This window comes from Pseudorca crassidens, chromosome 4, assembly GCF_039906515.1.
Source record: "Pseudorca crassidens isolate mPseCra1 chromosome 4, mPseCra1.hap1, whole genome shotgun sequence".
In the NCBI taxonomy this organism is placed as follows: Eukaryota; Metazoa; Chordata; class Mammalia; order Artiodactyla; family Delphinidae; genus Pseudorca; species Pseudorca crassidens.
In genome coordinates, this window is record NC_090299.1 from 19,350,822 (window position 1) to 19,378,185 (window position 27,364).

Here is a 27,364-nt window from a genome sequence, read left to right on the forward strand (position 1 = left end):
ATTAAAACCAAATTTGTATTTTATGGATGTAGGCATATCATCATACACTCTAGACTTACTGCTAACATTTCTGCTTCTAAAAGAGTCCGGTATTGCATGCTGGTAGTGGCATCAACATGTAAGAGTTGTCCTTTAATTGCAGGGGTGTAACCTAAAATAAGTGAAAACATAAAAATTAAGAACCTAAAGAAATATATACATATAATTAAAAATTTTGGACTGGAAACAAATTCCCCCACCACCCAAAGAAGGAATTCCTGAAAAATGGTAATCAGTCACTATTTAAATACACCCCCAATAATGTGGAGTATACTATCTAATAGGTAACCTTTCTCATTTCGGACAGCTCTGATGGAAAAGAGTTCCATCTTCATATAAGGTCCATCCTGACTCTGCTTTCCAGTGTAAAACTACAAGTCTATTTTCCAAATGATAGTGTGCAAATATTTAAGACTGCTCCCATGTCCTTTTTTTCACTGACTCAAGGGTACATATTTTCAACTACCCCTTAAGTAATGACAGTTGCTTTTTTTTTCTTTTTTTTTTTCTGGAAATTAAAACACCAGCTTTATTATAGAGGTATTGAAAACATGGCTTTGAATATCCCAATAAGAAAATCTTGAGTTAGTCATAGCTACAGATAGGCAATGCTGGAAATCCAAATCTACTCCACCACCCAGGACAGACCCTTTCACTAAATGGCTTCGAAGAGTCTGAAATCTGTAGAAAAGACAGTATTAAAAAAAAAAGGGAATAGGATGGATCTAATATATCATATCCTTGTTCAAAATCCACCCATCAGGGCAAGTATAGGTAGGAGAGAAGTCAGGAGATTGCACAAATAAATTATTGAAAAAAATGTGTAATGACAGTTGCTAAACAAAAAAACTATTCCTTACATAGTGACAGTTTCCAAACAACACAGCCCCACTCTGAATAAAAGCAGAAAGGTTCAGAGTATTTCACTTCTTTTCTTGATGGACTGCCCTCCTATGAACACTAACACTATGAACATTCTTATATGGCTAATTCAACATGCATCCTGCTCTGGGCATTTTTTTCCCCCCAAACAACTGAATCTCTGGGACCAGTTTTTAAATGTTTTCAAATTATATTTTGTTATTGTCTAAGAACTAAGTCTATTTTTCCCTTTGAAGACAGTCATCTTAAAAGCCACCTAACCTTTACCAATAACTTGACTGGGTTTTTCTTAGACACTTAACTCATTCAGTTCAACAGTCAGTGTGCTGTGGCACTTCCCATGAATTCATAATAGGTATATGCTCAAGATATTGATGCCTCAGTCCTCAGATGGTCCCTTTACCCCAGTGCACCAATAAATGTACCTCCCAAAAATCTTTACAAATATTATTTCCTATATACATCATCAGTTTAAAAAGGCAGAGGGACTTCCCTGGTGGCACAGTGGTTAAGAATCCGCCTGCCAATGCAGGGGACACGGGTTCAAGCCCTGGTCAGGGAAGATCCCACATACCGCGGAGCAACTAAGCTCGTGCACCACGAGTGCTGAGCCTGCGCTCTAGAGCCCACAAGCCACAAATGCTGAGCCCGCGTGCTACAACTACTGAAGCCCACATGCCTAGAGCCCGTGCTTCGCAACGAGAAGCCCCCACTCGCTGCAACTAGAGAAAGCCCATGCACAGCAACGAAGACCCAACGCAGCCAAAGATAAATAAATAAATCAAAAAAAAAAAAAAAAAAAAAGGCAGAAGCACTCCCTTAACTGAACCATTCTCAATTCTGTGCAACCCTCAACAGCCTCTTCCTCTACAGAATTACAGATCCTATATATCAGTAATTAAGGCTATCCTGAAAGATGCTTCTTTCCAACTGACTACTCTGAATCCTAGAGAATCTCAAGCATCTGCTTCAAGACTTAGGTTATTCTTTTAAAAGTAACTAAGATAAGGTTTTAGTTCTTCAGTGTAATAGCCCTAAAGTTACGGGGAAAAGATATACTATCTCATTCTCAGTCACTTTTTCAATTAATTATCTAAGCAGGCAGACTCAACTGCTACCTTTTTATGCAAGCTAATAAATCTAGTCAACACCTTTGCCTGTTTTCTTTTTATCGTAGCAACAAAATGAGTGACAGAAACAAGAAAAGAGAGTCAAGAATTACATAAAACTTATTCTAATTATACCTAGCAATAGTAACATTGCTGTTCAGTAATTTAAAAACATTGGTGAGTTGCTACTCTCCATACCCTCAAGAAAGTGAAGAAATAAAGCAGAATTTCACTTCAACTGGTCTCAATTACAAATGTAATAAGAGGATGGGAAGAACAAGGAGAAATGAGGGAGACTATATAATATTTTGATAAATTTAACAATAAAGTATTTAATCATGTTACTGATTAATCTGTATCAGAGCCCAAATTTTAAATTCATAATGAACTTAGATTATCTTAGCTCAGATAAAACTACAGCTAATCAGGGCATGACTTAATATTTTAAATATGAAATATTCTGCTTTCTTAAAGTTATGCTATTCAAAGTACCCAGGTTACTTCCTGACAAAAATCTACTAACAATATAACCTAAAACAAAGCCTATTAGTCATTCAATCTACTTCTGCCCATGGACCACGTGCCAGGTCCTGGGTTTGGCACAGGTATACACCAGTGAAAAGAAATACGTAGTACCAGCCTTCACAGAGCAACAGACTAACAGGAAAAACATACACTAAGCAAATTACGCACAAACTTACAAAAGAAGAGTAAGGTATAATGAAAGCACAGAATAATAAGACGTAGCTTGATTAAAACACTTTTCCCTTCTCTCCAAGTGCATGAATAATATAGTATTTACTAACTACAGGCACATCAAAATATAATAAAAAGCTGAAAAAGAAAACCCCATTAATTTTAGTCTAACTGGATTAATAATTATTTATATATTAATTATTCCCCTACTAATCACTTAAAACAGAAAAACACTCATCATAGCTTACCATTTTCCTCGACTGTCATTGGAATATTAATTTCTAAATATGAGCCAGCTCCTACATTTACATGTACAGCATTTGTTTCCTATCAAAAGCAAAAAATAATTCATGAAACATTTATTATAATTACACTCCCATCTTTACTTTTCAGTTATCAAAGATAAAATTTAATCATCAATAATATTAAATAGGTATTAAAAGTTCCTAAGAGCAAAAGTTCAAATTTATACCAAAAATATACTAAAACAGTTTGGCCAGATTTAAAGGAGAAAATGAATCAGACTATACTATAAAGGTCTATTATTATTAATTAACTTCTTTCTACTATTTGGCACTTAATGAAAGTAACATACATACAATTATTGGGGATGGGGGTCAGGGAAGCTCATAGAAATGAATCTGAGTATAGGACTAGTCACCAGAAAGATACTCTGGAAAATAATGTTCAAATTTTACACATGATTTGCTACTATATTATTTCAATAATTACCCTATTTTTGGTAAACAGCAAGTCAATTGTAGCATCTGCAATAATATTCATTCGTAGTTCAAAAGCAAGGATCTGTCTTGGTCTCCCAGGCTGTGCAATTTCAGAGACTTTCAGAACTTGATAATCAGGAGGGAAGAAGAACTTCCATAAACAATCTCTAAATAAAGAGGAAGAAAGAATAATGACAAGTTATTCAAATAAAATTACCTCTGATAAGAGACAAAATCAGTATTATAACTTTCTATTACCACTGCTATCTTATTTAACAATTAGACATAAAATTGAAAAAAAATTATAAGTCACAAAATAACACCTACCATAATTTCCTTTCAGTAAAATGAAAGACTGTTTTATACTTCCAGAGATCAATGAGCTTTGAGCACTTAATATACTACTATCAAATAAGACATAGGTAAGACCAAATTTGCACTATTCAAACATACTGTGAAAAATTAAAGACTTTCTACAGGTATATCAATTGTGCAAATGGCAAAGAAAGAGCTGAAGGGGGATGGCTTAATTAGAATCATTCCACTCTGGACAATTACTACTTAACCTTTCTGAGGACACTCGCCTGCTTCCTCACCTGTAAAAGAGAATTGTCATAACCAGTCTCAGAGAATAGATCCAAGAATTAAATGACAACATATATGAAAAAGACTTGGCAGTACATGGCACATGGAGAAAGTGTATTTCTATTATTTTCATAATCACTATTAATCAACGTTATAACAATAAGAGTCTAAAGAGCAATAGATTTCTAAAAAGAAGCAAGTGTTTGGAGGCTAGGGCGCTCATGTATTTGCCTCCCCATATCATTTGACAAACATGAAAGAAACCAAGAAACTTTCAATTCATAGCCTTCTATATAATTAAAAATTAGCATGTTACTCATACATTCAGAAAAAGTATCAGTTTCTGACTTTTAAATAGGAAGAGCTGAGGAAGGAGTCATCAGTAACAGGAAATGCTGCTTGGAATAAACTGATTGCGAAAAATCAGATCAACAGAACAAAATTTGCAAACTGATCCATTATAGACACGAAAAGAAAATTAAGTCTGTAAATGTTTTGGCTAAGACACAAATATACAAAACTAAGCTTTCAAGACAAAGAATCCATCTGATCATTAGGTGATCATGGACTATAAAATGGGTAGCAGGATATAATGAAAAGAGCAGTGGACTTGAAGGGTTGGTCTGAATCTTGGCTCTAGATGCTATAGCTTTACTATCTTGCCCGAATCACTGAATTTCTGTGTCTTCATTTTCTCACAGGTATAATCAGATCACCACACCTGTCCTTGTGTCTCTCACTGTTATGAAGATCAAGTGTGAAAATATAAATGAAAGCAATAAAAGGCCAGACAATATCAGGGATATTTGCATTATTATAGTTATCATTAAGGAGTAAGCACGAATTTATAAAGTTTATATTTCAACTCTGTCATGAAAACTCTTAAAAAGAAAAGCTGAGTGTCTTAAAGATTCAGACACAAGAGGGAGGGGATATGGGGATATATGTATACATATAGCTGATGCACTTTGTTATACAACAGAAATTAACACACCACTGTAAAGCAATTATACTCCAATAAAGATGTTAAAAAAAAAAGAAAATCACGTAAAGGTAATAGAACTGACATTAAAATCTATAAGCTAAATAAGGTCATGCTACATCAGAGATCAAAAACAATGCTGAGTGAACTATCCAATAATAAAACAGTTGAGATTTCTTTCTATATTTCTTACACTAATAGGTAGCTACTAAAAAAATGACCTAATGGACATTTCTGATAACAGTTCATATTTGTTTAGAAACTCAGTATGGAGAAGGTGAAAAGGAAATGGCTACAAGAGAGGAAATGCACAATTTGCATATATAAGGGAGGAGATAAATACTATTATTACTCACACAAGGAAACTAAACCCATGTGATAAATTTCTTTCTTTCTTCTTTCTTTTTAATAAATCTGAATGGTTTTGTTAAGTCCAGCTTAAAAAATGTATTGCTGTTCTCTCCTAGCAGTGGCAGGACCTACTGAAGGGAGTTGGTAAAGCAAATTTTTCTTTCATGTTATCTACAGTATCATTTCTCTGTATTATACAAAGATCACCCAAAGAGTGAATATGACTATATATTAAAAGAATTTTAGCTAGGATTTTCATGTAAATATAGCCTAATACTTCTCTTAATGCAATACAATTAAATATAGTTTAAGAAGAATCACACTTTATTCAAATACTAAAATGCAAAAATATTCTGTGTCTGTGTTAAAGCACTGCTTTAATTTTTTCCTTTCAAATATAGCAAGTGTAACTGTTACTTAAGGGAATGTAAAACCCCTCATTTTCAACTATTCCACAGTAAATATAGCATGGTTTAATGTACGAAAAATTTTATTATAAAAGGAAAATTTTAATCCAGTAATTTGAAAAATACTTGTTTTCTAACCTGAAATTTTAAGCTATGTTTACCTTCGGGTCTAATAATCTAACCCAGAACTTAATGAAGTACTGTATTGGCATACTCCAAGTATTCAAATAACACACTTACTTATATATTTACCAAACTACTGTTATTTAAGTAGCTACTTAATGGAGCAGGTATTTCTATATGCTAGAGATACCAAGGTTAACAGAATGTAGTACCTGACAAAGTATATAATTCTTCTAACAATGCTAGGTAGAAAGCACTTATTTTGTGTTTTTTGGCTGCGTTGGGTCTTCGCTGCTGCGCCCGGGCTTAGAAAGCACTTTTTAAAACAATTTAGTTTGCAAGGCAGAAATATAGACACAGATGTAGAGAACAAACATATGGGCACCAAGGGGGGAAAGTGGCAGGGGTGGTTTGTGGTGCTGGGATGAATTGGGAGACTGGGATTGACATATATGCCCTAATATGTATAAAATAGATAAGTAATAAGAACCTGCTGTGTAAAAACATAAACTAAAACAAAATTTAAAAAAAAACAGTTAAGTATAAAAAGAGTGAGTATATCAAGTATCAGCACTCTTAGTAGTCCATCAGTGGCCCAGTAATATCTGCCTCAGTCACTGATTAAGCTTGTATTTCTCCATTCAAGCTAGTTTATGAAAGACTAAACTAGCTTTAAACAAGGTATATTTACATAAAAATTTAGATGTTCCCTCATAAATAGTAGTACATGTCCCCTCCTTTGTTTAAAATTCTTCAATAAGTAGGTAGATGTTCATAATATATTAAAAACAGAAAATTACTTCAAAATTAGTAGAATAACTAAGAAATAAAAAACCCTTTTTTACCTTTCAGGCACTCCCTATTACCTCCAGTATAAAATCTATATATTTCTTAACTACCTACAAATCTCTTTAACAACCTATAGAACTTATTAAGACAATTCTCCACTGCCATCATGCATTTGCAGAACTCCTCCCTTGCCTTGATTACTTATCCTTCCCTTCCTTCCCTGGCTAATTCTTACTTATGTTTCAAAACTCAACTCACATACTACCTCAACCAAAAAGCATTCTCCAGTTCTCTCCTCTTCAATATGAGTTATGAACCTGTTATGGGCTAAATTGTGTCCCCCTAAAATTCATATGTCCTAATCCTCAGTACCTCATAATTTAGCCATAGTTAGAGACAGGGTCTTTAGAGAAGTAATTAAGTTAAAATGAGGTCAGTAGGGTGGGCCCTAATCCAATATGACTGGTATTCTTGCAAGAAAAGGAAATTTGGACACAGAGACCTACAAAACACACAAGAGAGAAGACCATGTGAAGATACAGGGAGAAGATGACCATCTACAAGCCAAGGAGGGAGGCTTTGAACACAGTCTTCCCTCACGGCCCTCAGAAGGAACCAATCCTGCCAACATCTTGATCTCAGAATTCTAACTTCCAGAACGGTGAGAAATTTCTGCTGTTTAAGCCACACAGTCTGCGGTACTTTGTTGTGGCAGCCTCAGCAAACTAATACAGTACCTCTCTAAATTCTTCATCAAGACTTTTTACATACCTCTAATACAGCACTTAATAAAACTCTTTGTTTCTTTTTTCTGAAACTGAACTATGTATGTCTTTTAGCTCTGAATCTCCATAGTCCCAACAATCCCTGGCATATTCGGTGATTAAATACAAAAGAAAAAACCAAGGAACCAATAAATATTCTGCTCATTTACCATTTTTCTAATGAATTAGCTCCTCCTTTAGAGCAAACTTGCTTGTGCCAATTTCTCTACAAATTATTTGGATTAAAATGTTTAGTGATATCTTACCCTGCCATAATAAAATTGCTTATAAAAATATCGATACTAAGCTAGCCTTTAATAAAAATTATAGTATTATTCCAAAACGTTTGACTTAGAAATATAATTTAATCAAGTACCTCTGCCTATCAGCCCATGGCCCATAGTTGAAATCTGTTCCTTTACCACAAACTATATCCAGTCCCCAACAGGGAGGCAAATCTTGTAATTTGCAATCCTCACTGCTCATTTCTCCGTCAATAGTTTCTTCTGTTTCTTCTGGAACAAGTCCTATATTGCAGAATATACAATATGAAGATAGTTACTTAAAATAACCATTAAAAGGCTTCCTTAGATCAACATTTCTAAAAATTTTTTGATCTCAGGAACTTTTACACTCTATATTGAGGACCCCAAAGTGGGATTTTTTTGGTATTGTATCTATCAAAATTTACTGTATTCAAAATTTGAATTGAGCAATATTTTTAAATTTTATTTTTAAAATAAACTCATTACATGTTGACATAACAAAATGTCTAATAAGATTTAACGAAAATATGATGTGAAAAATAACAACATTTTTAATGAAAACAAATAAAATTTTATTTCATTTTGAACGAAAATATTTTTTAATCAAAATAAGCATATTTTCTAAAACAAATTAATTTATTGAGAAGTGTTGGCATCATTTTTATTTTGGCAAATTTCTTAAATATACAGCTTAATAGAAAACAAGTGAATTCTCACAGCTGTTTCTGCACTTAATCTATTGAAGAAAACCTAGCCTCATACAAATAGGTAGACAGAAAAGGGAGGAGTATTTTAATAGCTTTTTCAGATAATTTTGGATATTCTTTGACACTAGACCAAAATTCAACAAGTGGTAATTTCTTAAAGATTACTTGCAATGTGGAATCTGAAACCATATTGCTGAACTTCTCATACTCTGACACGTTAAAATTTACTGATCTCTCTTGCACTCTGAATAAATCTTTTATGGACATCATGAATTGTTCATTTGGAAAATATTGGTTCACTGAGACATTCATATTTTTCCCAAATAGACAAATTTCATTATTAAACATTTAAGAAGTCATATTGTTAATAACACTGGTAGTCTCATCAGAAAAGTCATCAAACTCACAGTGGCAGACCCAAATTTTCCAAAATTCTAACTGTCAAATGAAAGCTCAAAACCATAGTTTGTCCCTAGTTGCTCTTTCAAGCACAACTGGTATTCCATGAAAAGAGCAAACAGTTCAGCTTGGAACTCAATCACAGAATGCTTTTCCTCGAAACAACAGTGTACTTTGGTATGAGGCAGAAGTGTATTATGTGTTCTTATCATTTTATTAAATGAATATTAAAAAGTTTACTGAAGGGTCAAGATTTGATAAAAGTAATTTTTACTGCTTAATCAAAGACACTGTAAAGTACACTGGCATTTGTTTTATTGTGACTGCGTGGCAGTGAAAAAGACAGGGATCACTAGTATAGTTTGGAATCACTGCCTTGATTCATGCTAAAAGCACCAGAAGTTTTGCCCCCTGTAACTTTTACACCATCAATACAACATGGTAAAAAAAAAAAAGGCAAATAACATCCTAATTTTGAACATACTTTGACCTCATAAACCTCCTGAAAGGTATGAAAAACAAGAATTAGGAAAAAATGACTAAAAATCCAATATTTGGCTTATTTATAAAACTGAGGCCACCTGTGAAGCACTGTAACTAGCTGGACTTCAATCCTTAAACTTTAAGCCTCAAATCCAACTTACTGTGATTTTTTTTCCCCTAAGCCAGCATGAACTACCTTAACTATCATCACATTCTCTAATGGTTTTCACTCACGGTCATTTGTATTCACAATTTTTGAAGTATACTTGCAAAAATGGAATTTGAAGGAAAGATTACTATATTTTTCTCTTTTGATCTGAAATACTAAAGAATATTCAACTTTTGACAAATGACACAGATATTTTTTAGGTAGGCATTCTCACATCCACATCTACCATTATTAATGCTTATTTATATCCTAAGCAAGGATACTTAAAATATTATTAGATATCAGCATTTCATAGAAGAAACAGAATTGTAGCTATGAAACATATTTTCAAAAAATAATACCTGGCTCATCCATGTAATAGTAGATGTCAACATCATTCGACTGCATCACCACAAAACCTTCTCCCATTAATCTTGGTGGTCTATACAAAGGAAGGTGGAAGGCAAACTAAGTACATCTCCAGAATATAAAATGTTCAGTATGCTAATTAACAATGGTAATGGGTGAAAACAACAAAGAAAACTAAAAAGCAATCAAGTGTAGAAACTTGAAAAGGGAAAACATCTTTCACATACACAATAAATTGTTCCATAATTGTTTTCTATATTAGACTATATAAAAAATTGGCACCAGTAAAATCAGTTAAAGAAAGACAAAAAAATCTGTTTTGCATTTCTCATTTTAAGTTTTGAATGAGAGAAATCCATTTAAAACAAAGTTTAGGGCTTCCCTGGTGGCGCAGTGGTTGAGAGTCCACCTGCTGATGCAGGGGACACGGGTTCGTGCCCCGGTCCGGGAAGATCCCACATGCCGCGGAGTGGCTGGGCCCGTGAGCCATGGCCACTGGGCCTGCGCGTCCGGAGCCTGTGCTCCGCAATGGGAGAGGCCACAACAGTGAGAGGCCCGCGTACCGCAAAAAAATAAAAACAAAAAAATAAATAAAACAAAGTTTAATTAAATACAATGGAAGAACAATGTTCATTGGAATATAATAATCGTATTCTGCATTTGCAACAATAAATTTAAAATTAGACTTCAAATTCAACCATTTTATATTAATAACACTATAAAACTGATTAAAAATATCATCTTATATATTGTAAAATAAAGCATAACCTTTCAGAAACATTAAATTAAAAAAATGTTGTCATTTTTAACAACTTTATGTTACCTATTTCCAAGAATATTTAGTTGATCAACTTAAAATAAACTTAAAGCAAACATCTTGAACTCAAATTCTGGAATGAATGTTTCTGTACCATCAATTAACTTCCCTCTACTTGCTTTGATTTAACAACTTTTGTCTTTATCATACACCACAATATCTTCCTTCCATATCAAAATTAACCTCTCAATCATCAGATAATATAACACATACAAATTCAACAATCTTCTTCTAAATATGTATTAAATCACAAAGGTTAGGGTTTAGTCTCATTATTTAATCTCCATGTTTACTACTGAAGAGTGAAAAATACAATTTTAAATCTTTTTATACAAATAGCAGGACATTTTTTCATTTTACTCTGTGGTAATTTTCACAAAAACCCAGATTTATTTTTTTCAGTATTACAACTTGCACCCATAAATATAGAATTGTGTGCGTAGCTTATACTCCAAGATGCTTAGCAATTCAGTGATCCTGAAGAGTGTGAAACCAGGTAGACCCAGAGCCTCCCCGGTACTCAAGCTGGGAAAATGACTGTGTCATTCTAGCCAATCCCTAGAAAATCTAATAGCAAACTAGCCAAAAGTTGGAACTAAAAAGAAACAATCATGTTTCTCATAACCTCAAACTTTATATTGCCTACACACAAAGACAAAAGCTGAGACAGTGGAAACTCATCACATGAATACTTTTACTTTTATCACATGAATACTAAATTACACAAATTTAACGATAGACTCCTTCACAGAAAAGGATAGTGATTGAGAATAACAAAGATTACAAGAGCCCTCACCCCACTCATGAGCATGTGGCCTGGGAGTCAGATGCGAGTCATGTGTCTGTTACCTGGGGACCTCGGTCCTCTGGAATGGAAGCATCCCACCACAAAGAGGGTGACTCTAGTGTGCGTCATTATTACAATGTGTCTCCTAAAAGTAAGGAGCTACTTCGCTGAAGGAAAGCAAATCTGGAAAGCTAAGTGGAAAACTGACTGGGACTTAAATGTCAACTGAATTCCCAAACTGTCTTAACTTCATCAGTTTTCCAAGAGTAATTCTGATTCAACTTTCAACTTTTCATTAACTCCAATGATACTCTACTATAATGAATCTGTTGAATTTACTATTTATCCATCCCTTCTGAAAATAAAAACCTACGTGTAATGTGTATTTTCTAACATACAAACATCAGGGCTCAATTGCCCAAAATAAATTTCCCAAATACACTGAGAAAAGGACAGAAAAATTATAAGCTTATAAACAGTGCCTGACATATATTAAATGGCAATAAATATTAACTATTACAATTAAAGAACAAGAAAAATAGCTCATAGAAAAATATTTAAAATAGGAGTTTACCAGTGGATAAACTCCATTCATTTATCTTATAAAGCAGGAATACTCTCAGTTGATTTAATAGAGAAATATATGTAATTATTGCCCAACTTATAGCAAAGAAATTAAAAGGATACTAAAGATTCTAAATGATAAGCTACAATAGGTATAAAGAAGTTATTTGTTATTTTTATAACTTTCTTACTCATCATTTTGAAGACCAACATATCTTGGACTAGGAACAAGCATGACTCGAACATTTTCAAGCTTTCCCTTCACAATATGCATGAACTGATCAAGATGACTGGAAGGTGGTTTTGTAGTATAGGTTAAGAAAGCATCATCAAAGTTGATGCACAGAGTTTGAGGTTGGTAATGATTTCCAAAGGCCAAGCGTCCCTAAAAAAAACAGATAAGAGATATTATGCCATACTATTTAGGCTGTATTTTTTTTTCTCAGGTGACCTAATAACAAGCATTTTCAAGCAACTACTAAATGATTCCACTTTAGCACTATACACTGTTTAAATTGCTCCACTGATCAATTTAGACTAGTGTTTAAAGAAATTTGAGCACTTGTGAATAAATAAATAGCCTTAAAGTTCTATACATTTGTGCTAAAATGGTATTGGTGTTGAAATAATTCTTTCACTTTATTAAGAATGGAACCCAAAGACCTCTACAAAATTACTTTCTTAAGTGAAAATTATATTTTCAAAAATAAAAGGTTCTGTTATTAACCCATGAAACATTAATTGTAGTGGAATTTACTTACCGTGCTCACATTGACCTTTATGACTGGAATAAGTGATCTCCATGAAGATGTGGGGTCTTGAGATTCTGTTTTTACTTTAACTCTGAGAAAAAAAACAAAAATTGACATATGAGAAAAATTAAGTACCTAAGAATACTGTTGACTTCCTCACAGTACACATTATTATTATTATTATTATGTTTTGGCTGTGTTGGGTCTTCGTTGCAGCACGCAGGCTTTCTCTAGTTGTGGTGAGCAGAGGCTACTCTTTGTTGTGGTGTGTGGGCTTCTCACTGCAGTGGCTTCTCTTGTTGTGGAGCACAGGCTCTAGGCACGCGGGCTTCAGTAGTTGTGGCTCGCGGGCTCTAGAGCGCAGGCTAAGTAGTTGTGGCGCACAGGCTTAGCTGCTCTGCGGCATGTGGGATCTTCGCGGACCAGGGATTGAACCCGTGTCCCCTGCACTGGCAGGCAGATTCTTAACCACTGCGCCACCAGGGAAGTCCCACAATACACATTATTAATACCAGTTATATCTTTCCAAATATATCTAATGACTGCTCAGTAAACAAAACAATGACCATCTAAGGGACACTAATATCCCTAAAATGTCTCCTAGAATGTACTCTATCATGCACCAATTTTTATATAAGAAGCTATAACAAAAAAGTATATTTTCAGAATGACAAGCTTTAATGACAAAGTATAAATTATGATGTGCTGTCATTACATCTGTCATTATGCCTATCACACTACATTATATCATTTTAAAAGACAGCAAAAATTATAATTAAAACAAAAATTACCAAGATATAAGTTACTTAGATGTTTTAAGTGTTTTAAGCACTTCTGACAGTTCAGCTGATCCTTCTCCTTCCCTACTCCCGCCACTCTGTGGCAAAATAATTTCCTCTCAATACAATGAAAAGGATAGACCAAGAGTAAGAAAAAAGGAATTGGCCATACACAAAGTACACAAAATTTAAGAAATGAAAAATTCACTGCAATTCACTAAAGATTTCATATGAAAACTCAAGGCATGTCTCTTCAATAACCCAATAACTCCTAAATCACACTTCTGGAGCCATATTTGTAAGATGGCCTTCAGTGCTTAAAACTAAATTCAAAACTAACCTCACTATCACCCCCTAACCTTTCTCTAATGTTCCCTGACTAAGCATGACTACTGCTTAAATTAGAAATTTGGATTCACTGTTGACTCATCCTTCTTATTTGTTCTCCACATCTAATTCATCACTCTCTTAAGTATTCATCTGCTTAAATGTATCTGGAATCCATCTCCTTCTCTTCCTTCCCCTTGCTAACAACCCAGTTGATGATCATCTCTTCCCTGAACTGTACTACGTCCTTCTATCTGGTCTCCCTGCCTCCAGTCTTATCTCCCTCCAATCACAACACAACACTGCTGACCTGGGGTAAGGCCATATTTCTAACCCAGATCCTGCTAAACATTTTAGTCTAATTTATCCCCACCTCAAGTAATCCACTCCAGTCTCAGTAACAACTTCTCTATTGCATATGATGTTTCTTCTCCATGGTAGAACTTTCAGCTCCTTCTCTGCTTAATTCATTCACCTTTAAGGTTCCTATCTTCCCGGATCCTTCTATGTGTGCCCAGAGAATTCTATTCTTGTCCCTGTTATATTTCTTGCACTAAAATTGCCTGCTAAGTGTTCTAACTCCCACAGTAGGCTGTAAATTCCCTCAAGATAGAACAGTTGTCATATTCTCAGTATCTCCAGTACCTCAAGCTCAGTGCCTGGGACATAATATGCACTAAATATTTAATTGAGAATAAACATCCTCATCATCTACTTTAAAAAAAATAAAACTAGGGCTTCCCTGGTGGCGCAGTGGTTGAGAGTCCACCTGCCAATGCAGGGGACACGGGTTCATGCCCCGGTCCGGGAAGATCCCACATGTCGCGGAGCGGCTAGGCCCGTGAGCCATGGCCACTGAGCCTGCGCGTCCGGAGCCTATGCTCCACGACGGGAGAGGGCACAACAGTGAGATGCCCGCGTAACGCAAAAAATAAATAAATAAATAAAACTATTATGTATACAAGGCTGGTTCAACATTCAAAAATCAATTAACAGGCTAAAAGTGAAAAATCAAAGGATCATACCAACAGATACAGAAAAAGCATCTGACAAAATCCAATACCCATTCATGATTAAAACCTCTAGTTTTACTAACTAGGAATAGAGGGGAACTTCCTCAACTTGATAAAGAATATCAACCAACAAAAACCTACAGTTAACATGATACTTAACAGTGAGAAACGAGAAGCTTTCCCACTAAGATCAGGTATGAAGCAAGGTGTCCCCTCTCACCATTCTTTTCCAAATTCATACTAGAAGTTCTAGCTATTGCAATAAGACAAAAAAAGGAAATAAAATGTATACAGATTGGGAAGGAAGAAATAAGACTTTCTTTGTTTGCAGCTGACACAATCGTCTATGTTGAAAATCGGAAAGAACTGATCAAGAATACTCTTAGAACTAATGACTACAGCAAGGTTGCAGGATACAAGGTTAGTAATATACAAGAGTCAATCACTTTCCTATATACCACCAATGAACAAGTGGAATTTGAAATTAAAAACATAATATCGTACATTAGCACCACAGAAAATGAAATAGGTATAAATTTAACAAATTTTCTACAAGATCTACACGAGGAAAACTATAAAACTCTGATGAAAGATATCAAAGAGAACTAAATAACTAAAGAAACATTCCATGTTCATTAACAGGAAGACTCAATACTGTCAAGATGTCAATTCTTCCCAACTTGATTTATAGATTCAATGCAATCCCTACCGAAACCCCTGGATATTGGCAAACTGATTCTAAAGTTTATATGGAGAGGCAAAAGATCCACAATAGCCAAGACAACACTGAAGGAGAAAAGCAAAGTTGGAGGACTGACACTACCTGATTTCAAGACTTAAATGTAAAGCTACAGTAATCAACACACTGTGGTACTGGTGAAAGAAAACAAATAGGTCAGGCTTCCCTGGTGGCACAGTGGTTGAGAGTCCGCCTGCTGATGCAAGGGACACAGGTTCGTGCCCCGGTCCGGGAAGATCCCACATGCCGTGAAGTGGTTGGGCCCATGAGCCATGGCCACTGAGCCTGCGCGTTTGGAGCCTGTGCTCCTAACAGGAGAGGCCACAACAGTGAGAGGCCCGCATACCACAAAAAAAACAGAAAAAAAAAAAACAAAAAGAAAACAAATAGGTCAATGAACCAGAACGGAGAGCCCAGAAACAGATAAAATAATATAATTGTATATGCACCTTAGCTATGTATATGTATGTATAGACTTATGTATGTGCATTCAAAAGAATAAAAAACAAATTGATAGTAGTTATCAACAAAGAAGGAAGTAGAACTGGTGAGAAGAATAGACCGGGACTGCTTTTTCACATTACATAATTCCGTATTATTTGAAATTTTTGAAGAATTATATACTTATTTGTGAGAATAAAAGTTTTAGTTAATCTACAAAGAAAGATTAGGCTGTGTTTAGGTAAACAGTGTTAATAATACTCTAATAAAAGCGGATATTTAAATGTTGGAGATTAATAGAATTCAAGTCTGACAATCAACCTTTCAATTTTGGACTGGGTTCTTGTTCTTCCATTTTCTCGTGTTTTATCATCTTCTTTCTTGGGTAGAATTATTGTTGGCTCCAAACCAAACAATTCTTGAAGATGTCCATAAAGATCCGAACGATTATACACATGAAATTCAAAGTCATTGACTGTGATGTATAATCTAGTTTCTGCCTTTGGATCTAAAGACATCAATTACAAAAAAAAAAAAAGTTTTTAGTCAACTTTTTAAAAACTTTAGTCAAAGTTTTAAGTCAAATCTTTTCCACAGCTAAAGTAACTCAAATGATTTCTTTTAAAACAGACGTCTATGATAAAAGGGAATAATATTTTAAAAGCAATAAAACATGGTCAAAAGAAAGAAAAAAGCTGATTTACTACAGTATTTCAATTTAGCACTCTAAAAAACAATCTGAATTTCTACATTCTGGGTGTATAACAACAAAACTTAAAGACTGTATGCTAAGAACAGCACAATGCCAATAACAGAGTAAAACTTTACCCCAATATAGCCATAAGTGTATACTAAAATATAAATAGTAAATTGTTCAAAGCATGATGCATTTAAACATCACACTATTATTTGAACTTGTGCATCATAGAAACCAGGACTTTTCATAAATACTAGTTTGTTTTTAAAAACTACGCAATGCTAAAACAAAGATTTTATAAACTGTAGACTCAAATAGTAATCTCAAATAAAAGACAATTATATTAAATATAAGTGACAATAGTAATAAATCCAAATATAGATACGGCACTTGTTCCTACTGAGAAAATAATCTAAGACAGTGCATCTCATGTCAACCAAAAAGGGTCAGAAGAAAGGTACCACAATCAGTGCTTTATTTTGTTATAAATGATACATGTGTTTTTTAAGACTTCTTTTTCAACCTTTATCTGTTTTTATCCCTGTCAAACAAATTCAATTGAAAGGCAATTAAAATTAGATATGACCAGTTAGAATAATTTAATTTTTTTAAATGGGTAAAGAGAATTACCAACTTTCATTTTAGTAGCTTAAGCTGTGGTTTAGTAAGGTACCAAATTTCACCAATATTAATTTCTTCTCAAATTATTAGCAAAACAGCATATGAGATGTCAAACACCCTAAATAAATGTAAATTTTAGTTTAAATTAACAAACGAAAAATACACTGCCACTCATATTTCAAAAATAAGCTGAGGAAAATGAATCAACACATTCATATTTTTATACAGTAATGCTTTTACTTTTACTCCAATCAAGGTTTTTTTCCCTCATTACTTCCTGAGACAAGAGAGGAAAAAAAGATAAACACAATCCTTCAAAAAACTAATGCTTAAGAGTTGTAACTTTTCTTATATTTTTTAGACAGCTCTTGACCTATGTTCTCTCTCCTATTTCTTCAGACTTATCAAATGGCTAAAAGCTAAGACGATCCCTAAGCTATTACATAAAGTGTGTTCCCCTTTTTCTTGCTGTAGGTCAAATTCTTAAAATTAAAATAAAAATAAGAAACACACTTTTTTAAAATACATATGAAGTATTCTAAGATTTAATAGTTATAAATATCATTATCATTTTTTTTTTTTTTTTTGTGGTATGCAGGCCTCTCACTGTTGTGGCCTCTCCCGTTGCGGAGCACAGGCTCCGGACGTGCAGGCTCAGCGGCCATGGCTCACGGGCCCAGCCACTCCGTGGCATGTGGGATCTTCCTGAACCGGGCACGAACCCGCGTCCCCTGCATCGGCAGGTGGACTCTCAACCACTGTGCCACAAGGGAAGCCCTCATTATCATTTTTAAATAAGTAAATCAAACTTTATCACTCATTAGGTTTTAAACCTTTCTACAGTAATCATTCATGACCTCTTCTCAAAATGTCAGGGTCAAATATCCAGCAGCCTACTCAAATATCTCCAATTTGATGTCTAACAGGCATCACGCACTTGACATACCCAACCAAACACTCGATTTTCCCACCCAAACCTACTCCACAATATTCCCCACCTTATCAACAGCAAGTCAATCTTTTCAATTGCTCAGGCCAAAAAATTTGACTGCTCTCTTTCTTTCTTGTCCCAGATATTATCAGCAAATCTTGTCAGCTTTTCTTTCAACATATATCCGGAAACCACTCCTCACCACTCTGGCCCAAGTCCCCATCAACCTGCACCTGTTTTAACACAATAGCCTCGTAACTACTCTCCCTGCTTCTGCCCTTATTTCCCTTATGCCTGTGCTTTACACAGTGGCCAGATCTTTCAAAAATCCTATCTAGGGCTTCCCTGGTGGCGAAGTGGTTGAGAGTCCGCCTGCCGATGCAGGGGACACAGGTTCGTGCCCTGGTCTGGGAGGATCCCACATGCCACAGAGCGGCTGGGCCCATGAGCCATGGCCGCTGAGCCTGCGCGTCTGAAGCCTGTACTCCACAACGGGAGAGGCCACAACAGTGAGAGGCCCGCGTACCGAAAAAAAAAAAAAAAAAAAAAAAACCCTAACTAAAATCATGTCACTCTCCTGTTTCCTAATTTTCTGATGGTCTCCTCTCTCATTGATACCAAGTTCCTTTAAAAGTGACATATAAAATCTTATAGGATCTGCACTCTTCTCCTCTTCCAGTCCTCCCTCCAATAAACTGGCCTCCATTTTGGTTATAAACCAGAACCTGAACAACCAGGAAATGTCCTTCCCCCAGATAGTCACAATAACTCATTTCCTTAACTTGCTTCATGTTTCTGTTTAACCATCCCCTATCACTGAAGCCTCTCCCGACTTCCTTATGTACACAGCACCCTCCCTGCAAAACAGCACTCTCTTCTCTACTGACCCTACTCTGACTCTCCTCAATGCCATATTTTCCTCACTCACTCCTCGATGCTACATATATTTACTCGCTAATTATCTGAATCCTTCCCAAGCAAGGATTCAGAATGAAGCAAGCTCTTTAAGAGAAAAAACTTGTTTTATTCACTATCGTTTCTCTGGTGCCTAGAACAATTCTTAGTACATAGTAGGGCTCATTTGTATGAAAGAGGAACAGAGCATCTTACCACAAATCATACTCCTAAGTAAAACAAAAATATCCTCAAACAAATAGATCTAAGACTTTTGGGAAACCCAACATGTGGAAGCATAATAAATGCAAAGTAGGTTATTTTTCTATTCCCACTTTGATCTATACAAGTAGGAATTAATCATTATGCAAGTCTTCAAGGTCATAAAGCAACTCAATCAAAATTTACCTCAAAACTCATTTAAGGCATTTGTTTTCAAATTTACTTTTGGAACACTTGATCATGATCCCTGAATACAAATGCCTTGATCATTAGGAATATACTATAAAGGCCAGTGGATGAGCTACAGAAGGAGCCATGGGGAAAATCAAGAGTCTGGACTAGCTCCTAACTGGATCAGCAGTGATGAATAAACAAATGATGACTGTATAAAAATGGAAACAGGATTATTCTCAATTTGATCTTCAACTTGCTGGACATGCACTTCTGATTCTCTTCTTTCAATATAACCGAAACGAAAGAATATGGCTACATTAACTTACTAAAGACAACAAGGTACAAAGATAAAGGTATTAATCTCTGAAAGTATTTTGAAAACACTGATAAACACTAAATACTTAATACTAAAACACTGCAAGATCCTCTCAACAATCCCTACCCATTTTCCCAACTGTTGTTTTTTTTGCATTATTTATTATTGATTGTCACCTCCCCCAACTAGAATGTAAACTCCATTAGAGATGATTTTTTCCTGTTGTGTTCACTCTTCTATCCCTGGTGCCTAAAACAGCGCCTGGTATGTAGAAGGGGCTCAATAAATATGTTAAATCCTTAAACAGAAATAATAGATGGGCTTTTAAATTTTAAGTAAGATTGAACAAAATGCCCAGACCACTCTTTTCCTTCCAAAAATCACTTTAGAAAAATACTGAAGAAATAGTGAATCTATAAGCATTTTAAAAGCAGCTTTTGGTTTCATATTTTTAAATAGAGAAATTTAGCTGAGTTCACACTCAACTTCTTTGTTCTATTGCTTCTATTTGTTTCACCTGAATTACTAATATTCCAGCCAGCAAGCTATGTGATTAAACAGTAAATCAGATCTCCAAGCCTGGTTGATCTCCAAGCTTACATGGCCTTATTCTCTTCAGAGTCTTTGCCCAGGATCTTTTCTGTCAATAATTCCAGCTTTCTGCCATCCCCAGGAAAATTCCATATGGCAATTCCCTGTCCATCTGTCAACCCCTATCCCAACAAACACAGATGCAAAAAGGTGGCCCAAGAGCACACCCATAGAGACAGAAACATAGGAAAAAGCACATACACAGAGGTGAGCACACATATACAGAGGGGGGCATGCACTCATTTAAGCACTCAAACACAGAACCACTCACAAAGACAAACACATACATACATATACTCTCACAGAGCCATCCATGCAGATGCATGAATACAAGTACTACTGTACTAGCATATTCAGTACTCATAGCATCACCCTCACAAGATAAGTATGTACATACAGAGCCCACATGCAGAGGTACCCCACACATAGACTGGGTTACCTTCCCAGGTCAACAGGGCACATCCTCATAAATAAACACCTGCCCTAACAGATAGATGAGCACTCTACCAAAAGACAGATAGGTTTCAAAGGCATGTATCTCTCACATATAGACATGTGAGTACCTGCATGCATACCCACACACACACGTAACTAAGAAGGACCCTGTGAGAACTTCTCAGAATAGAGAGCCACCCATGTCCTCTGCCTGCCTTTGTCTCTAGAAAAACTTTAGTCAAAGAATTAATTTAATCAAAGAAGTGGAAAATGCAGAAAGAAAGGGAAATAGTCAAGCAAGACAAAATAATACTTTAGCCATTAAACAAAGTCAAGGACCTTTAGTTCTTCCTCAAGGACTACGGATAATATTCTGAGCCATGTCCTTTGAGCTGTTCTGCAGATACTGAAACCCCCATCAGGTGGAAGAAATTATCTGTATGCTGCCCACAAGCACGCAGACCCCAGACTGATTAGAACCAGAAGGCTGATGATGCTGACTCCCCATGACCTCACCACCAACCAATCAGAAGAATGTCCACAAGCTAATGACAATTTGCTCCTTGAACACTATAAGATTCCTCACTACCCGCTCCAGGGTGGGACACACAGTCTTGAGGACATTAGCCCGTTGTGGCCCCCTTTACCTGGCAAAGTAATAAAGCTATTTCTTTCTACTTCACCCAAAACTCTGTCTCTGAGATTTAATCCAGCACCAGTGTACAGAGGCCTAATTTCAGCAACATACATATACAGCTTTTCTGGGGGGGAAAGAAGAAAGTTGGGGAATCCTACACTAGATTCTCCAGGAATTAGAAAAAAGCAGTAAATAAACAGTAGAAAGGATATAAGATTGGATTCCTGTAACATTATTTACCAATGCTGTGACCTAAGGCAAGTACCTTAACCATGCTGAGCCTCATTTTTCGCATCTATAAAATGAGAATACCTCTACCTACCTGTAGGATTGCTGTATACCATAAATACTAGTTAGTTCCCTTGACTTTGCAGGTCAAATCCTTACTAGTCATATAAATTATGTATTCACTTTTGATTTGTACTGAATTCTCTTCTTTTTAAATAATTTTTCATTTCATAATATGACATAATGTTCATCATAATAACAAAAGCAGCTCACCTCTATCGAACAGTTGCTATGTTCCAGGAACTGTTCTAGGCACTTTACTCATATAATCTCATTTAATCCTCACAACAACCCTAGCAGTCAGAGCCCAAGATTATATAACTAGGAAGCAGACTAAAATCCAGGTCTCTAAATAGGTTCTTAACCACAAAATAAAATTACTTATCAATTATATTAATAAATGTAATGACTATTTCAAAAGCAAAAAAGTTATTAATCCCTGAAAACAGAAATGTACAGAACGGGTCCAGTTATTTCTTTGCATTTTATAAAAAAAAAAAAAACTGATCAATAGTCAAAACTTAAATGTAGTATTTAATTGTTAAATTCTGGTAACACTAGATTTCTCACTGACATTTATCTCTCCTGGAAATTTTAAAAGCAGTTTTTAGGTTTCATTCATTCTGATGATACTGGGAGCCAAATGGAAAACTTTATTTTATACATAATTTAAGAAAGGTATAATCAACTGGCTCTTTTAAATCTTCTCTCTACATTAACACTGCTCTATCCTTGAAGGCAGAAATCTTCTCTTTCTCATACTCCTTGTCATCTAACATTCACATAATGGGCTTCCCAAACTCATTTTTTAATAAAATACCCAATAGATAGAAGTATAGACATAAAAGGCTCTTAACAAGCAGTTAATTTATGGAGGAAAAAAGTAAATGAATGTTGTAGAACAGCTTAAGTCTCCTAAGCAAACAGCTAATTGAGACTTCTTGTTTTCCAAAGGGAAATCAGGAAAAAGGCACTTATTTAATTATATAATTGGGACACATGTTATTTGCAGTAAAAAATCTAAAGTGCAGAAGTGCTGACAAAGCCTTGTAATACTTAGAATCGATACTTAGCACAAAGACAAAATAGTCTGCTGACCTTTTAAGAATTGTTCAGGGATTTTTATTTCCTTTATGTATTTAACAAACAAGATCTAGATGCTACAAATTTAAAAGTACTAGATTATATTAGGCTAAAACTTCTAAGCAACAAAATAACAGAAAGGGACATACTTTACCATCATCCTTTCACTTCTCAACAGCCCAAGAATTCCTCTGGATAAGAAGGATGCATGCCTAGTTTGTCAGACTAGTATGAATTTAAACACTATGATATATCACCACATATTAAGAGGCAACTGGCCCTGCTATTTATTTTCCAAAAGAATCCCTTAAAATTAAATACCCTAAAAATAAAATTTTTGACTGATATCCTCATTAAGTGGCCTTTAGCCAACAACCACCTATAACAGATCACTAATTCGTGACCTAGGGCATATTTCACAACAAACTCTATGGTAAATGAATTAGATGTGTTCTGTTTTCTCTTTTTTAAAGGGTTAAACTGGACAAGTGACAACTTTAAATCTGCTCCTGGCTTAAATTATCCCAACCAAGCTCTATGGCATAGTCGTGTCAGCACTTAACACACCTCTTTTCTCATAATAGAGCAGCTCTAAAACTTCCTAATGAAAATCTTGGTCCTACCCACCAATGGGGCCTATCTCCTTGGAAGGCTAGTGGCCATGTATCTTCTCAGGCACATGCCCCAGTTAGGCTTCTAAATTTTCCACCAAGAACTATCAATCATCTCTACTTCCTGCTTGGTTAACTGTCAAAGCACATGGATCTTCCCTTAATCAGCAAGAAGTAATATCCAGAATGTAAGGTCTTGCTACTGAATAGAGCTCACTATTTTAACCTATATTCCATAATATTGTCCAACTTTTTATCAAAAGCTTACTTTGCAGCCTGTTCATTCCTCTACACTATATTCTACTGATAAATTCTGTCCCTTATAAATGCTAGACTAATAATGTACTTAGACCAAACTGCTAATTCCTGCACTGTTATTTGGCATTGTGTCTTTACCTTTGAAGGGTGTAACTGTGAGCACATTGTTAAGAACGTCATCCTTTACAACAAAGAATATCTTTTAAAAGCATATGGAAGAGAAACTTCTTTGACCATTCACCAAAGCTGTGCTATTCATGAGCACATACATTTAAATTTTTAAATGTAGGTAAAACTATGAGCAAATAATTAGAATTATAAAAGTGATAACTGATAAAGTCTACCAACTTTTAACATCACTGTAAAATGGAGGGGTGAGATCTTTTTTCTACTGCAAACCGCTGGCATAAAAAAAATGAGAAAGAACAATTTGGAAAAAATAATTTAAATGTTATTCAATATTAAGAAAAACATAAAATATCCAAAAATTATGGTAATATTTCTGTTCTACATTATGGACAATTACAGAGGGAGAGCAGAGACACAGATTTATGTTAACATTAAGAGTGACAAAAAGAATTCAAGACACAAAGAAATGACAGGGAGAGCCAGTCAAGGAAGGGCTAATATTTGAGCTATTATATTAGTCTTGGGTTATGCATCTCAAGTAGTGATTACATTTTGCTATATTCTCTGAAATGAGCTAAGTTCATATCACTCCCCTGCCCAAAAACCTTTCACGGCAGTGGCTGCCAGGTGTTCAATATCCTCCATAGCACAGCTTCCAAATTATACCCTATTATTCCTTTACCTTATATTTACCACCAAATGGAGTTGTTAATTCCTAAACATCCATTTTCCAACCTTATTGCCATTGGTCAAACCAGTTATTCCATCTGAGCTACCCTCCCACCCACTCCGCCTCTGCATGACACAGTCCTACTCACTGTCATCATCAAGCATGCTGCCTAAGAGATGGAACTTTCACAACAGCCCTCCATCTACCATTCTGCTTCTTGACCAATGGGCAGAACTTTCAACATCATCAAACCATGAACCAGCTGGGACCACACCAAGTGGTCCATACAAAAGTTGGTATGGACCAACTTTGAAGATGGTTCTCAGTATTTTTCCTTAACACACACTCATTGCTCCATTTTTTCTTTAATTACAATTGTTTGTATGCATGTATTCCCTCAAGTGGAGGTGGATAGCACCTCTTTTTTTTATCCCCCACTCCAACTTAACACAATGATCAGTAAAGTGAATTCAAAATAAAAATCTGTTCAATTAGGTAAAGATTTTTATCAAAAGTTACCTCTTTCCTAAAGAACTTGGGTCAGTTACTCTTGACCCTCATCCATGTGTTTTGGTGAATAGCAATCCACTTTAAGATGTTACATTTCATGATAAAATGAATTATTTTCTTCAAAAAAAAAAAAGACTATAAACAATTTAGGATGGTATTCCCTGTGTCAAAGAAAATTCTGAAATGGGCAATCGCAGTAGGCTTAGTTTAAGTCGTGCAGTTGCCTCTGGATACTGCAAATGTCTTCATTCCTCCCCATAAGCTGTGATCAGTATTTATCCATAAGAACTTCTAAGGAACCTTCTTAGGCCACATTTGACAAGGTTGTCTTATAAATATAAGAAGCACTAGACTGGAAGTTAGCAGACCTGGGTTTTTGTCCCAATTTTACCAGCTATAATCACAGTAGTTTCTGATTTTCCATCTGCCAAATGAGGGGTTTTGAGAACATTAATTGTTTCCAAATTGGTAACAGATTTTGAGAAAAATTGGTTGTTTCCTAACTGTGTTCCTTGGAATCCTGGGGTAAAAAGCATGGGGTGGAGGTGCCCTAAGGCCAAATGGGCTTCCTCACCCCACCACCCCCTACAGCTTTACCAGTTCACATGAACATTTTAAAACACTAAAAAAAAAAAAAAAAAAAAATTGGGAATAAAATTCCTAATATAAATATACAAATAGTTTTTTTTTATCACAAACAAGCTATATAAATGAAGAGAATTTTTGTTTCAGCTCCATTGTAACCTTGTTAACAACAAAGCTTATGTTAACTAAACATGTAAAGAGAAAAAAAAAAAGATTAAGTCAAAACAGCAAGTCACCTAACAGACTACAAGATTAAAAGAAGCATGATGTGCTGAGGAAAAATATTCTCCTAAAGTAATCTATCTCTAAGGAACAAATCAGATGGACTTTTCAAACTAAATCAGAGGCAGAAATACTGGGCCTGCACAAAGTTAAGTAAATGTGTTAGAAGCTGGGACTGAGCTCAAAAAAACTTGGCTCCCAGGAATGAGCTTTAACCATCTCTAAAGTGTAAGATATCTTTACTTAACTGCCACCTTTAAGACTTAAAAATTAAAAAAAAAAAAGCAAGAAAATTCTCTCCACAACATTTAACATGGTTAACAGTGTAGCAAAGTGACTCAAAATTTTGAATTTATTCAGATTTCATAAAAAGTCAAAACTTAAAAGATTCCCAATGCACTAACATAATATCTAAAGAACACTTTTTTTTTCCTGTGAGAATGCTTCTAGTAAATGCTAAGAAAAGAGGTAAAAAGGTTGGTTTAACAACTGATATTCTAAAATCACAGACTGAAGACTGGTAATAACATACAGCCAGCCATTCTTAATCACAGATGAAAGATTGTAAAAATCCTATTCCAAAGTCCCACAGAATACTTTTATCATATGAAGTCACTCAGCCTCTGTTCAAAATTATCTAATGTACAACTCTAATTTTTAGAAAACTTTTTCCAGACATGAAATTTGCCATTATTTCTTCTAATCATTCTGATTTCATTACCTCTTCAGATGTCAAATTGTAACCAACTAATGCCAACCTTTTCAAGGTAGAGTACATTATTACGTATTATATAGGAGGGGCAAAAGATACGTGGGAGCAAGGAAATGACAGTTTAAAAAAAGACTAAACAATGGTGAAACAACAGCAAAATCTAAAAGTAATTTAGGATAGCTCAAAGTTTTGATAAGTTTTAAAACTTTTGGAACTTTAAACCTATTTTCCTATACAAACAAGTTATATACGATGGTAAGATTCCTAGGTGAGCTCACACACACACACACACACACACACACACACACACACAAAACCCAACATTTAATTGCAAAATTCCAAAGTTATACAGAACCAACCACCATTTCAGAATCTCAATGGGGTGCCAGAAACAGAAGTCTTCATCGCTAAGAAAAGGTGGAGGGGTTTCATCCTCTTTTGACCTTACACTCCCAGGTCCCACTTAAAATCTCTGTAGTTATCAAAGTATGGTCCAGGGACCTCTGGGGAGATACTGAAACCCTTTTCGGAGGACCACAAAGTCAGAATTATTTTGATAGTATTATACTAAGATGTTTGACTTTTTCTCATTCTCCCATGAGTGGACAGTGGAGTTTTTTAAAGGCTACATGAAGTATATGGTACAACAGACTGAATATAAAAGCAGAGGTGAGAATTCAATTATCTTCCATTAGGATATTTCAAATATTTGCAAAATATAAAACAGTGTGACTCTTT

The 27,364-nt window shown here is 35.1% G+C and overlaps 1 protein-coding gene across 7 annotated transcripts in view; it reads right to left on the reverse strand.

Annotated features, from left to right (window-relative positions):
- The window catches only part of BLTP1 (bridge-like lipid transfer protein family member 1), a 208,573-nt gene that overhangs the window by 152,122 nt on the left and 29,087 nt on the right, over window positions 1-27,364 (reverse strand). For all 7 annotated transcript variants that reach the window (XM_067735145.1, XM_067735146.1, XM_067735147.1 and 4 more), the window contains 8 exons: window positions 16,362-16,548; window positions 12,751-12,832; window positions 12,181-12,374; window positions 9,815-9,894; window positions 7,826-7,976; window positions 3,459-3,615; window positions 2,975-3,053; window positions 60-151 (listed from right to left, as the gene is read on the reverse strand). In XM_067735145.1, the coding sequence (XP_067591246.1) occupies window positions 60-151; window positions 2,975-3,053; window positions 3,459-3,615; window positions 7,826-7,976; window positions 9,815-9,894; window positions 12,181-12,374; window positions 12,751-12,832; window positions 16,362-16,548 (1,022 nt within the window). The remainder of the gene's footprint in view (window positions 1-59; window positions 152-2,974; window positions 3,054-3,458; window positions 3,616-7,825; window positions 7,977-9,814; window positions 9,895-12,180; window positions 12,375-12,750; window positions 12,833-16,361; window positions 16,549-27,364) is intronic.